Below are 15314 nucleotides of genomic sequence, written 5' to 3' on the forward strand. Positions count from 1 at the left end.
GCGCTACTGACCTTTGCCGGCGCTCCCCTGCCTGAGGGGCGCGCTACAGACTCTGGCTGGCGGCCTTCCCGCTGCTAATTCCCCGCTGGCGGAGGCGTGACCCAGGCCAGCCAGTGAAGACGTAGCTCCCCACCGCCCCCTAGCGGGTAGGTGGACCGACACCGATCACAGGCACCATTTACCAGGAGTGAAATCCAACTGTATCCTGTAGGCTGTGGGATAGCCAGGAGCTTATGCTGAGAGACCTGAACCTCCTCTAAGGAAATTTGGAGCTCTTCCATCACTCTCCGTAACAGCTCTTGAAATTGTCTATGATTGTCTGGGGGAGATGGTGAGGCTGGACCAAGTGCCTCATCAGCTGATGTGGACAACCCCTCCTCCCCCTTGATACTGGCAGATCCTGCTTGTCACCCTCCTTCTCCATGGGGGCTCAGGGGGAGGTTCTGGTTGACCCATTGGAGGACTGTAGGATTCCCTACTGGATCGCACAGATTCCAGGTTCTATGCGTAAGGGTCATACGTGCCCCAATAAGGTCAATCAGGCTTCAAAGGTAGACTGTGGTGGTCCCCAAGATACTGGGTACAATCAGTCCTGAGGAGGAGGTTCCTATTTGTGTGGCTCAGACTGGTTCTCAAACCCATTTGGGTTGATCTCTCTAGGTCAGAGGTGGGCAAACTACGGCCCGCGGGACCGTCCTGCCCGGCCCCCGAGCTCCTGGCCTGGGAGGCTAGCCCCCGGCCCCTCCCCTGCTGTTCCCCCTCCCTCACAGCCTCAGCTCGCTCGCTCCGCCACCAGCACAATGCTCTGGGCGGCGGGGCTGTGAGCTCCTGGGGCAGCGCAGCTGCAGAGCCTGGCCTGAACCAGTGCTCTGGGCTGCATGGTGGCAGCAGCAGCGGTGCGGCTCAGCTCCATCTGGGCGGTGCGGCTGTAGCGCCGCCAGCTACCAATGCTCCAGGCAGCGGTAAGGGGGCGGGGGGTTGGATAGAGGGCAGCGGAGTTCGGCCTGGTGGTCAGGGGGCGGGGGTGTGGATGGGGTCAGGGCGGGAACAGGGGGTTGAATGGGGGCAGGGGTCCCAGGGGGGCAGTCAGGGGACAGGGAGAAGGGGTGGTTTGATGGGGCAGGGGTCCCGGGAGGGTGGGGCACATCAGGAATGAGAGGAGGGGTTGGATGGGGTGGCGGGGGTCCTGGAGGGGCCATCAGGGAACAGGGGAGGTTGGATGGGGCAGGAGTCTGGGGGGGGGGCCACAGATAGGAGGTGGGGGCCGGGCCATGACCCCCTCCCCTAACCGGCCCTCCATACAATTTACAAAACCCGATGCGGCCCTCAGGCCAAAAAGTTTGCCCACCCCTTCTCTAGGTGTTGGTTAAGCTGGTTCCACCAATACATCTGACTCTCCAGACAATGAAAAGGTTGGAACCAGCTCCACTGGTGGTGCCTTCTGTCCCATTGAAGGGAAACCACAGCTAGTGGATGGAACAGGAGAGGTGAGGATCCATCCCAACAACAAGGGAGATTGAGAGTCCAGGAGGATGAAGATCTCCTCTGGAGTGGTATAAGTTACCAGCCCTTTGAGAGGTTATATTTTGTCACTTCGTACTGTCGGAGCAGGAGTAGACATGGTTACTTACAGGGCCATGACAGTACCATCAGTGAATGAGTCTCTAACTAGGCGGTTTTGGATGGTAGTGGCAGTTCCCGATCCTTCAGGTCCCAGTGTTTCATTTTAGTTGGCACTATAGTCAGTGCTGAAGTTTATGCTGAGGCTGCTAGTGAATAAGCCTTGCCCCATGCACGTTCTGATCATGCCCATGAGGTGTAGGGGGACTTAAGTCTTTGTGGTTTGGGTGTGAAGGCTCACCTGGAGAGGACAGAGTCGGGGAAAGATCTCTCCTCTTAAAAGGTCTAGGAAGAGATCTGATTTTATGTTTGTGAGAGTGCTCCTCACTCTCCTGAGGGGGCCCAGATAAAGGGTCTTTCCCTCTGTTCCCTTCCACTCTGGAGTCAGACACAGTACTAGGAGGCGGCATGCTCCCTGATACCTCTGGCTGATGTACAGAGGGTCTCCCCGGCCTGGGTCTGACTGGGGCCTCATTGTGCACTCCATAAGATGCTTTTAAAGCTGCATTTGGCTGGGAAAAAGAGCAGTAGACAATGCACTTACTGGAGTTATGAGCTTCTCCGAGGCAGCAGAGGCAGCACTGGTGGTTGTCACTGACCACAAAGGAGCAGTGACAGGAGACACGGTTTTTGAAGCCCCGTATCCTGGGCATAATCTAAGTCCTGAGCCCAGGAGGGTTCCCCGGGTGGGGAATCTCCCACTAATTGGGGAACTAACAAAACACTAACAACAAAAACTGAGAAGATTATATAACTTTGAATATTTACAGGAAGAAGAGAAAGGATAAGCTCTGGCCACTGGAGGATTTCAACTCAGGCCATACAGCAGTAAGAAGAAACTGAAGAAGTGGTTGGTCCACACCGCCCTTTATACTGTTGTGGTGGAACACAAGGCGCACAGTCTCTGATCAACAGACACCGCTTGCAAGAATTCTCCAGTCTCAGGTGCATGAAGCACATGCATACCACATCACAGGGACCAGCACTCAAAGAAGAAATATCAATAATCACTCAATTCAATTTTAAAAGTGAAAATACTAATAAATCAATAAAATTATTATTCATCTGGGTATATTCTCCAGTTATGCAAGCAACTGCAGTTCAGATACATGTTAAGATATTACTGTTAAATGTGCTATAGAAATGACAAAATAAAGAGACTGCAAGCTCTTAGGTGCAGGGAGGGACCATCTATTTGTTCTGTATTTGTACAACACTTAGCACAATGAGATATTGGTCCATGGTTGGGGGGGGTCCTAAACACTACTGCAATACAAATAATAATAATTAATAAATCTATAATGATAAATCAAATGATAGTTTCTAGCACACATTAACAGAAGCATATACATCAGTGAGCATATAAAAACAAAACATATGCACACTGACAGTCTATACTATTATGTTCACCACTTTTACAAGACTATGATAAATTTTGTACAAAGTATGCCTTGTGAGGTATCATTTGAAACATCATAATCTGCTGAACATTACTGCCCTAGTATAATGTGTGCATCAACATTGTATGTGAAATTATAAGATTCTACTTAGGGCTGTCAAATGATTAAAACATTAAACACGAGATTAACAGTGCAATTAAAACTCTGATTAATTGCAATAATTTTTTAAACAATACTAGCATACCATTTATTTAAATATTTTGGTGGTTTTCTACATTTCCAAATATATTGCTTTCAATTACAATACAGAATACAAAGTGGACAGTGCTCACTTCATATTATTTTTGATTATCTTTTTTACAGTGCAAAAACTTGTAATAAAAAGAAATAGTATTTTTCAATTCACCTTATACAAGTACTGTAGTGCAATCTCTTTACCATGAAAGTGCAACTTACAAATATAGATTTTTTTTTAAACTTAACTGCACTCAAAAATAAAATAATGTAAACCTTTAGAGACTACAATTCTACTCAGTCCTACTTCTTGTTCAGCCAATTGTTAAGACAAACAAGTTTGTTTACATTTAGAGGAGATAATTCTGCCCGCTTCTTATTTACAACGTCACCTGAAAGTGAGAACAGGCGTTCACATGGCACTGTTGTAGCTGTCATTACAAAGTATTTACGTGTCAGATAGACTACACATTTGTATGCCCCTTCATACTTTGACTACTATTCCAGGGAACATATTTGAAAATGTAGAAAAATATCCAAAAATATTTATACGAATTTTAAAGTGGTATTCTATTATTGTTTAACAGTGTGATTAAAACTGATTAATCGCAATTAATTTTTTTAATCAAGTTAGTTTTGAGTTAATTACTTGCGTTAAATGTGATTAATTGACAGTCCTAATTAGACTATGTATCTTTACTGTAACGTACTACTAGTTTAAGAAAAGCAGGTCCAAACCAGTTTTTCAAAGACACGTGGGCATCTCAGCCAGGTATTAAAGAGTTATCACCTGCTTAAGCCACCATTCTCCAGCAACGTGAAGGTGTAAACAAAACCCTTACATTTCATTACATGGACAGTTCAAACCTCATGTCCACAACAAACAGTGTCACCATGACTCAGCAAGGATGTTTCCAGCACTAAAAACTGAATTATAAAGAGGGAGGAAAACACTTGACTTCACTCCTCCTCATCTCATCGCTCTGCTCATGACATCAATGAATACCTGAAGGACACTGAACTAAGGGGGAGAGGTGCCAGTCTAAAAGGAGACTCAGCCTGTGAAATTTACTGCAGCGTATGGTGAGGAAAACCTTTGCTTTGAATTTTGTTAGTTTGTTAAGTTAGCCATTAGCTTGCATTTTATCTTTTATTTCTGTTATAACCACTTTTATGCATCGTTACTTGTAATCACTTAAAATCTATCTTCCTGTAGCCAATGCACTTATCTTATTGTTTTATCTTAACCAGCGTGTTTGGATTAAAGTACTGTATGTGGGAAATTCCATTTGGGATAACAAAGTTGGTGCATATCATTTTCCTTTGGTGAAATGACAGACTTCCTACGAGCTTGTATTATTCAGTAGTATGCTGGACAGTACAAGACATATACTTCACGGGGAAATTCTGGGACTGGAGAGCTTGCTAGTGTTGCTCTGCTGTTGAATTCATGAGTGGCTAGCTAGTAGCAGTCAATATTGTGCAGCTGGGAGTGATTTTACATGTTAGAGGCTGTGTGTGAGCAGGCCAGGAGTAGATGTTCTGATGAAAAGGGTAAGAGGCACCCAGATTGGAGAACAACAGTCCAGACTGTACTCTGGGGCATGTCTCACACATGCATATAAAAATATCTATCCTTGGATGTATGGAATACCTGTTTTTCAAACACAATATAAAGATTCAAGTCCAAAAGAGCATCTGAAATGAGTCAAAATACTATTTGTGTCCTTCTAGCTAAAAGCAGCTGCAGGAAGTTAAAAAAAAATTAACCCCATCAGAGAATGTGTGTGCCAAGTTTCAACTTCAATTAAGTTTAAATGATATAATTATAAGCCTCTGCTGAACAATATTTATAACAGAAACTCACATCCCATCCTCCCTCCATTAAGTGTTGGTTACCCCACAGAGATTACAACTATCATTATTACATGGGCTGTATTTGTTCTAATTTTTGATATTTTACTTAATAAAATAGGTCTTAAATGTATATTAGGAGGTATAATTTTTTAAAAGCTCAGCTTCACCTTTAGCTTTTAAATATTTTTTCTTCTGTATCTGAATAGAATTTCAAAATACAAAGTATTATGAAAAAAATTAAAGAAATAAGAACCCCTTTAAATAACTAACTCTACTAAAGCCTTTCTGCATGTGACAAGTGACTTCTGAAAACATTAACCTGTAAATTATTTCTTTAGCCTTTCTACTTAAGGGTAAAATAATCGACTAATACAATGTGCAGATGAACAGCATCATATATTATAAAATACAGTTGTAATTTTGTTATATTATTCAGCATTTAAGATGTCAAAATTGTCCTGTTTGGTTTTATAAAAGCTCAATTACTGGATTGCTTAGGTTATTGCCGTCTTCAAAAATTATCGAGTCATGCAAACCTGCTAGTTTAAACTGATCTCATTGTAAATAGAGAAAATAAAAGCCAGTTACTGCAATTTAAATGAATACTGTACAAATGTTTCAGAGGAATCTTTAAACCAATCCTTTAAGTTGTTATGTAGTGTTTCTATTAAAGGTAAATCATGTATTCCACTTGTAAGTGGCTGAATTTTAGAGTTGAGTAAATTATGTTTAGAAAACAGCACCTTTGGGTTTGAAAATGCTGAGTGAAAGGCAGCATGCAAAGTGTTACGCTCTTTACGAGAAATAGATGAATTCATTTTGCCTAATTTCAAACCTGAGTTAACGTCCTGAGTTCAGAAATGTGATCTGAACTCTAATGATATTAGGTTTATATTCTGCTTACATAAGATTATAAAGTGGACTGAGAAAGTAATGCGGTGAAATATGGAGAACAGAAGAGTACTAGCAGAGGGGAAACGAGATTAGAGTGGTGGAGAGAATAGAAGTAGGAACAAAACTCAGAAAAGAAAGCTTCTATAGTACTGCTTTTTGACACCTAACTGTGTCAGCTTCACTTTGGGAAAAGGAAGTTATACCAAAAAAAAAAAAATATTAGGGAACTGTTGGGAAAAATCAGGAGAATTCCCAAAGGAAATTTTGCCATTTAGTTCAACAGGGCCAAGATTTCATCCACAGTGTCATACAAATGAGACATTTTCTGTTCTCACACTGCCAGGCAAGCATTATGGAACAAAATGTTAGAGCAGTCTCACCCTAAGCTCGAGCACTGGTCTGTGCACATTTCTATTCAGTTTAACCTATCCACTCTGGCCAGCTAAAGCATTCTAGAGCCCAATTAGACAAGTGGCTTTTAAACTTTGTTGTAAGGCTAGTGTAGGTGGGACTTTACAATACTAACTCAACTGCAGACTTACTTCACACACAAGTGTTGGGGCACTATAAATATGTGTCTAACATACATGATCACTCAGGAGACACCAAACAAGACCAAGCATTAATAAATTTCACTTTAGTAGACATTTAGAAAATCATAAAAATTATAAATGGTTAATATAATTGGTGCCAATCATTCACACAATTAGAATTTAATGCAAACACACTTCCGTGTCTACAAATTGAGCATTACTGTACTTTTACATGTGTGATTTTTTTGTGCAGAAATTACAGAACGCAAAAATTAAACCCACATATGATTTGCACTCAAACAAATGGAAGCCAGATTAACGCACCTCAGGTCAACTACCACATTCACCTGCTAATACAAGATTGTTCCCTACGGTATAGTGTGCAGAGCAATTGTCAATAATGAGCTTTTGCCACCTCTTTCAGGAGACTATTCTATAATCTAATAAGCCTCCGATGAAGTGGGTTTTAGCCCACAAAAGCTTATACTCAAATAAATTTGTTAGTCTCTAAGGTGCCACAAGTATTCCTCGTTCTTTTTGCTGATACAGACTAACATGGCTACCACTCTGAAACCTGATAGAAAACCCTATTATTTTGCCTAAATTTAATTTCATTCAAATTATAATTATTCCTACTTGTATTTCCCTAAAACTATTGTATTAGCCTTTATTTGAAAACAATTCACATTGCAATTTTATATCTACTGTACTGTCTCTCACCATCTGTGGTCTGTTGATGTCACCACTTTCTAACTATCTTTCTTTAATTGAATCTCTCTGTTTCAGTTTATTTTCCCTTAGATGTATTTGTTAGGCCATATCTCAATGTTGTTTCCTGATTGTATTGCCGAACTTCTCGAAGTCTGTTCGCATTAGCATTCTGTCCTCAATGTTTCCAACTCAACTGAATTTAGTATCATCAGAAAATTAAATGCTTTTACCTCCTTTTCACAATCACTAATGTTTATGATATCCCACAAATCCCTCCCCCAAAATCAATACATTGTCTTTATTACCCTTAATTTACAGTCCTTCAGATACTTTTCAATCCATATTCATACTCTAGACCAAATTAATTTTGCATCCCCGGACAAATTCATTTTCAAATGCTTTAATGAAGCCTACTTTGGTGCCACAATGATAAACACATCATAGACCTAGGGTGGCCAAACTGTGGCTCACGAGCCACACGTGGCTCTTTTACTGTTGAAGTGCGGCTTGTGGAGCCCCCCAGACCTCTCCTCCATTCTCCACCTACCAGACTGGGGGTGGGAGAGCTAGGGACCTCTGCTTTGCAGTGGAGTGATAGGATAGGGGCTTCAGCTTCCAGTGGGAAGCTGAAGCCCCGAGCCCCAGCAGGCGCCCTGGCAGGTGTGCCCCAGCTCTCGAACTTCTGAAGATTAGCATACGTGGCTCAGAGGGTCAGTAAGTTTGGCTGCCCCTGTCATAGATCCACTAAGGCCGGATCCTTATAATTAGTCCCACTGCTTTCAGTGGGCCTTCTTACATGCTTGAAGTTAAATACATCCCTAAGTGTTTGGACCATTGGCCTTTATTTGTAATATTACCCTTTCCCCTTCCTTTGTCCCCATCCATTTCCCAAAAAATTACCTTCTAGGTACTTACAGATTTCTCTCTTAATATTTATTTATTTTTTACTAAAGACTAAAGTAAGATTTACTGGCCAGTAATAGCCAGATTGCTGCTTCTTCCATGATTTAAAATTGACACTAGAACTTCTTCATCCTGCAATACTCTAGCACCTGTCCATTTCACCATGACTCTTCAAAAGTAAATTACAACGGTTCATTAAGGTATTCAGCAGAATCTCTTCAGATCCCTGGCTATATCATTCAGAACTGTTGATTTGTATATACTGACATTTTATAAGTATTCAATTAACTCCTTTTTATCCACAGCTATATTATACAGGCTTCATTACTTCAAAGTTGTCCATGCCATCACCTCATGTCTGTCCCCCAACTTTATTTCCTTCTTAAAGATGCTTTTTTAAAAAAAAACTATTATATTTTAATAATTGATTAGGAGTCTATAAATACTCTGCCTAGAGTAATTTGTTTCCTCCCCGGTATATGCGGAGAAGTAATTCTTATTCCTAATTACAACCATTAGTTCTCTCTTTTATTTCCTCTGCAAACCTTACCTGACACTGTAAATTCATTTTTAGATTTCTCTGCTTTTACCATTCCTAATGCCAGTACTTTTTACCCTCAGATCTTTGAAACATCCTTCAGAGAAGCCAACCCAATTAGTTTTCATTCCCCATAATTATGCTTTGTCAGTGGAACTGCTAGCTAAAACTTATGTTCCTTAATTCCCTAGAATTTGCTTTTTGAAATTTAATACCCTTTTAATGCTGTTTTCTATGAGCTTGGAATGAATTTGAAAACACTTCCTCTATTTTAAAGTAACACAAGAAAACTGAACTACCTCAACTAGTTTTCCCACTATGATCTCTACAATTAACTGTCAAACATCTTGTAACAGCTGTCATCAAGCCTGGTACCAAAATCCTGAAGTATTTTAACCATTTTACAACACAAAAATAATAGTGATAGATAGGTAATAGGAATTGACCTAATTTAGTGTAAACATCTAATTGCTGAGGATTTTTTGATAGTTCTTGAAAAAGGTGGATTACACGTTATGCAGTCAGCGTCAATCAGTTACATAACTAACCTTTTGCTCTGTTTGGAGTTGATCACATCTCTGCTTTTCATGGTTAAGTTCTTTTTCCAGTCTTTCAAGTTGATCTCTAAGTTGTACAGTTTCTTTTTCCAGAGCAGTAGCTACCTTTAACAGCTCCTCTTTTTCTTTCATTGTTTTTTCAATTTTAAACTAGAAAACAGAATAAATATTCTTTTCAGGTGATTCCCCCCCGCCCCCCAACTCCCATCAAACCATTACAAACTAATGTGTATTACTTCCCATCACATCAGTCAAGCACTAGATGACAACCAGCAGAAGACAAAAACATGTGCACCCTCTGGTTACATCAGCTTAACATACTCTCTCTCTTCCCTAGTTTGTGAAATTTCACAGTGTAGCTTAACTTTGATTAGTACTAGACAACCAAATTTTGTTGTGGGCTTTACTTACACTCATGTTTCGGTGAAATTTTCCTTACCCTTCAATAAAGTACTATTGTTGCTCCACCAGTGCTAGCAACAGTGGAAGAGCTATGTTAGACCCAGAAGCAAGGTTTTTAGCATGCTATCATCTAGACCTGCCCTGAGCAGGTAGAGGTACAGCAATGTTGAGTGAACTTCACAAAATCCTGAATGTAGACACAGCCAAAGTGAAGGAAAGACAAACAAAGCATGTAACAGAACAACAGACAGGAATTCAAGTGGGAATTTCTTTTTTCTGTGATTCTGGTGACATAGAATGCAGACTGATCTGAATAGCCATTCTTCACCAGACAGCAAACAAGACAGGGAAGGTAAGCTATCTCAGCTAGATACCTTGCACCGTATAAAGTCCCTTTTATCCCCAGTACTTGAAATCCCCAAACCAACTAGCACAGATGCATAACAATAATCTAGGTAGGGGCACAAACATGATATCTGAAGGCAAGTTAAAAACAACAAATCAAATCTGAAGCATGGGGAGAAGATGTAGAGTGATTTTGCCAATCATTAATTCAAATAATTTCAACAAAGAAATTGCCTTTTTCTGTTTATGAAGTAGTGACCACAAATAAAATGTGGGATTCTCACTGGGCACACCTTTGTAGGCATTTGTGATACAATCACTAAAAGGATGCAATTGTGTGAGGCAGAAGATAACAGAACATTGCTTGGAGAAAATAAAAGTGATTTCTAACTTGTTAGGCATCTGGGTTCTATGCAGCTTGATTTTTCTTTTTCTGCTTTGGGGCTCTTTCAGAGGGAACACAGATTTAAAAAAAAAACTAAAACAGGAATGCAGTTGAAAGACAAGGAAGGGAAGCACAAGATGGCACCTATAAACATAGCTACTTAACTTTTTATGCTATGCTCACTGTCATGCTGAGCACTTAAGTCTAAACTTTAATTCATGTATTTTACAAGTATCTTCTGCAACGAGACTCAAGTTTTAGGCATCAAAAACTTTTGGAATCTGCTTAGCTTTATATTTTTATATAAAGTTAATTCACCAAGTCCTACAGATAAAACCAGAAATAAACATATATAAATAAGAATATGGGTAACATTTCTGAGTTTGTTGAATCAAACCTCAAGAAGTCCAGCTTTTGTGGTCACCACCAACATATCAGAATTTCCTTCATCCTCCATAGTGAGTAATTCTTCAACAGGAGAAGAGGTTCGAAACTGAAAAGGGGTACTTGCTCCACGGATCTCACCCTTATGGGTTACATAACAGAATTGGTAAAATTCTCCATCATCATTTGGTAGATAGTATCCTAAAGAAAGAAAAATTAACATTTAAAACAGAACAGTTTTACATGGCAACAAATTGATCATGAGAACTACTACACACAGTACACAATTATGATTCCTATATCAAAGGGGTAGCCGGGTTAATCTGGACCTGTAAAAGCAGCAAAGAGTCCTGTGGCACCTTATAGACTAACAGACATATAGGAGCATGAGCTTTAGTCTATAGGGTGCCACAGGACTCTTTGATGATTCCTATATGTTAGTTTTGCTTTATTGCTTAATTTAAACCAAGTGTGAATTATGGTATAATTCAATGGCTAAAAACTACATTAACGCAGAGTTAAGTTTTCTTGGTGGTATGTCATCCTCCTGCAGACCACTGAATTGGGCAGAACAAACTTCTGAAAACCAGGAAATGCACAGTTAAGATTGCCCATGCAACCTTATCTCTGTCTCTTTCAGCAATATACCCAATTAACACACATACCTTTACACTGCTAATTCCACAATTGCTGAAATGTACAAACTCATTCACTCTCACCCACAGGATTCCATCTAACACTATTACAGGACAAAAAGGTGGGGATGGGGGAAAAGGTTGCCCATGCCACCTTCCCTTCTGGTCCCCCTGGAGCTGGCAGTAGCCAATGGGAATTATCTGCATATATTCCAGGTGCAGTCAGTGTGTTAGGTGTACCTACACTAAATGGTTGCAGCAGTAGATGGGCCTGCTTGGTAAATGTGTGTTTGTGATGTGAGGTTGTGCGTGAGGTATTTTGAAGTGTTTGACTGAGTTATGACTATAATATGAGGAAATTTATGTTTTGCAGCCTTTCATCTGTGTGAGCAAAAAGAAGGGCTGCATGTGAATCTTCAGGATCCAGTAGGCAACACTGCAATGCAGAATTGTGTAGGTTATGTCAGTAGCAGGGCATAGGGCAGGAGTAGGCAACCTATGGCACGCGTGCCAAAGGCGGCACACAAGCTGATTTTCAGTGGGACTCACACCGGGTCCTGGCCACCAGTCTGGGGGGCTCTGCATTTTAATTTAATTTTAAATGCAGCTTCTTAAACATTTTAAAAACCTTATTTACTTTACATACAACAATAGTTTAGTTATATATTATAGACTTATAGAAAGAGACCTAAAAACATTAAAATGTATTACTGGCACGCAAAACCTTAAATCAGAGTGAATAAATGAAGACTCAGCACACCACTTCTGAAAGGTTGCCAACCCCTGGCATAAGGTTTTTATTACAAAGGATATTGTCAAAAATGAAGTGGAATATGAGAGAATTCTAATGGTTTAATGATGGGTAAGTGAACATGTAGGTTGAGATGGTGTCCTGTGAGTAAATGTAAGGGAGCTGTAAAAGGCAGTGAAGGGTATTGATAAGGTATTGATTCTGGGGAGTTAGCTAAGTGTGCAAGTATAAGCCAGGATCTGGAACCTCCCAAATTTTATAGTGCCAAAGGCAAGTGTGACTATGTGCTGCTATACGTTGCATTGAGGCACTGCTCGAAGAGCGTGAAGGGAAGGTGATGTGGGCAACCTTCTCCTCCTTTCAGTCCTTTAACAGTGTTACATGGAATCCTGTGGGTGAGAGTGAATGGGTCATAAAAGGAGGTGAAGAGCTTATACATTTCAGCATCTGTGGCAGAGTAAATGTATGTCTGTATTAACAGTGTGTATTGGGTTATTGCTGAAAGAAGACAGAGTTATGGTTGTGTGAGCAACCCTAACTGTGCATTTACTGGTTTTCAGGCGTTTGAGTTTTCTCATCTCAGTGGTCTGCAAGGGGACAACATACCACCAAGCAACCTTAACTCTGCATTAACATAGATTTTTGACAGTATTCCCCCCGCCCCCAAAAACTCTTGGGGGTAGAGGGAGGTTGGGGTGCACTTGCAGAGCTGGAGGGTCCAGGGCATTGGGGTGTGCTAGAAGAGCTAGGGGTGCATTGGGATGAGCCAATGAGTGCAAGGGGTTGGGGTGCACTGGCAGAACTGAGAGGTGCCATACCTCCCTCAACTGAGCCCCCAGCCTCTCTCGCCTCCCCTACCATTCATCACCATTTACCCCTTCTCCTTACTGCTACTGCAAACCCCTCTCCTCCTAGTCTCCTACTCCTCTGCCCCCTAACACCTCTCCCCAGAAGCTACCTCCCAGGAAGTATTCAAATGTTTATTCCCCCACCCTGCTGCTAAGAAAACTGCTACCCATGACTCACAAACTGCAGCAACTCCCAGCCACTCACTCCAAAACTCCTTTTGTCTTAGATGGGGGCTTGTGATTAACTTTATCCTTAGTTATGTTAACTGAAGGGTAAATTCACAGCCCATGAGTCTCAACAAGGTCTGTGATTGAGCCATTCATTAGTATCTCTCTGTTGAACAGTACAAGGCAGGAGAAGGAAACCAGTTTGGGGGAGAGGGCTTGAAACTCAGGAACCCCTCAGTCTAATGACCCCACATTTGGATTACTAAGACTACCCAGTATCTCTGAGGCACACCAAACCTCAAAGCAATCCGATTAACCATTCCCATTTTAGAGCACTTACAAGAGTCAAGCTTTAAAGTATATAAAATGGCGAGAATAGAAACCCGCTAGTCATTTTTCTGTATTGGCACATGCACAGTGCAAAAAATGTATATCTTCTTAAATACTGTTCTCAATTTGGGCCCCCAGTGCCATGCACTACTTTGCTTAAAATTTGACAGCTTGAGACTATTTTGACTGGCAGCACCTGAGTAGTTTGATCTCTAGCTGGGCGGGGGAAGAGGAGGTGGAACCCACCTAGAAACTTTTTTTTAAAAAATAGCTTTGTTTCTGGGCTTATGTCTCCGGAATTCCTGGCTCAAATTACTCCAAATTTGGGTGATTAACCCTATCCTACACTCTCCTGAGGCACATCAAATTTCAAAGAAACTCAACTAAGCATATTGATTTTAGAGGACTTAGAAAGGTCAGACTTTTAAACAGATGTCATGATGCAACCTTAAATACAGTGGTGCTCTTGCACCACTATGATATTTCACACCCAGAATCTTGAGGCACAAGGATGAATAGAGGACATATGCACCTCCTAAATCATCAAATCCAATCCCCTGCTATGGCAAGTAAACCAGTTTCATTATCCTATTCATAAATGTATCAAACTCCATCTTAAAACTAGTTAGGTCGTTTGTCCCTACTACTGCTACTGGTTTAAGATCTAATGCTTCTCAATACACCAGCAGTGAATTTTACACTGTAATTTACATCTTGTAATGTATTACTAAATTGTCCTTTTATATTACTGAATTTTAAATTTGATGACACACATTCCATATGTGCCCATTATATAAATCTTTCCCAATGACAAGCAAGTAAAGGCAGTACAAGAAAAGTACTTTACAGAGATGAGAAGTACTTCTGATTGAGAGCTGGCTTAAACAAAACTCCATCAATGAGGGATGTCACAACGAACACTTCCTTCCTGAACTGCAAAGGTGACCAGAAATTTAGATCCAAGTTTCTGTGAAATCTCACTTTTTGACAGCCACGTGATCAATACATACAACATTAAAGACCGTCAAGACAGAAAGAAACCTTATACTGTGATGTTTATACTTTATCATAGAACTGCAAAGATTAAACTACTTTAACAAGCCAATTTCTGCAGCTGCCCCAAAACAACACTATTTTTCTTGTTATTAAATTTTGTAACAATATTAATAAAATATATTTATATTATAGAAGGGCTGATAGGGGTTCTGATCAGGGCTTAGGCCTATCTGCTAGACACTGTATACACATATTAGTAGATACGGCCTCTGTCGCAGAGTTTATAAACTAAGAAGTCAATCAACATACAAAGGGTGAGGGAGAGAGCGACAATCACACAAATTTTACTTTAAATCTGTCTAAAGACACATATTCAGGTTGAAGTGCCCTGGTCATTTATTTAAATTGCTCATTTTGTGATACATCGAAGGCAATGCTAGGACAAAAGAAGTCTGCAACTTTACCACATTCAAGTCTTTGTGTTTAAAGTGTTTTATGATATATTCACTATTGATTTTTGCTATTTTTAAGTGCCAAGGACAAAGACTGCTCCTGCTTGAATGAATATAACACTGAGGAGCTGCCAAAAGACTTGGATCAGGGACTTAAAAGATTTAACTTTATTCAAAGCCTGAGGAATCAAAAACAGATTTGTCTGGACTTTTGTAAATAACCTGTAATCATGTTCATAGTTTACTTCAGAAGAATTCTGTTTTGATTACTTCTATGTACTCATTTGTTTCCTACTTCTTCCTACAACCTCAGGCATGTTGAGTTAGGTAAATCCATTCCCTGGAGTTTGGCAGACAATCACTCATTTGCA

At 40.5% G+C, this 15314-nt stretch overlaps 1 protein-coding gene across 1 annotated transcript in view; it reads right to left on the minus strand.

The window, feature by feature from the left end:
* The window catches only part of TAX1BP1 (Tax1 binding protein 1), a 106971-nt gene that overhangs the window by 57415 nt on the left and 34242 nt on the right, over nucleotides 1-15314 (minus strand). The window contains exons 4-5 of the mRNA XM_024222922.2: nucleotides 10777-10964; nucleotides 9239-9397 (exon numbers count right to left, since the gene is read on the minus strand). Of these exons, the coding sequence (XP_024078690.2) occupies nucleotides 9239-9397; nucleotides 10777-10964 (347 nt within the window). The remainder of the gene's footprint in view (nucleotides 1-9238; nucleotides 9398-10776; nucleotides 10965-15314) is intronic.

The sequence above is a fragment of the Terrapene carolina genome, unplaced genomic scaffold (genome assembly GCF_002925995.2).
Source record: "Terrapene carolina triunguis isolate 2854851 unplaced genomic scaffold, T_m_triunguis-2.0 Scaffold84, whole genome shotgun sequence".
NCBI lineage: Eukaryota > Metazoa > Chordata > Testudines > Emydidae > Terrapene > Terrapene triunguis.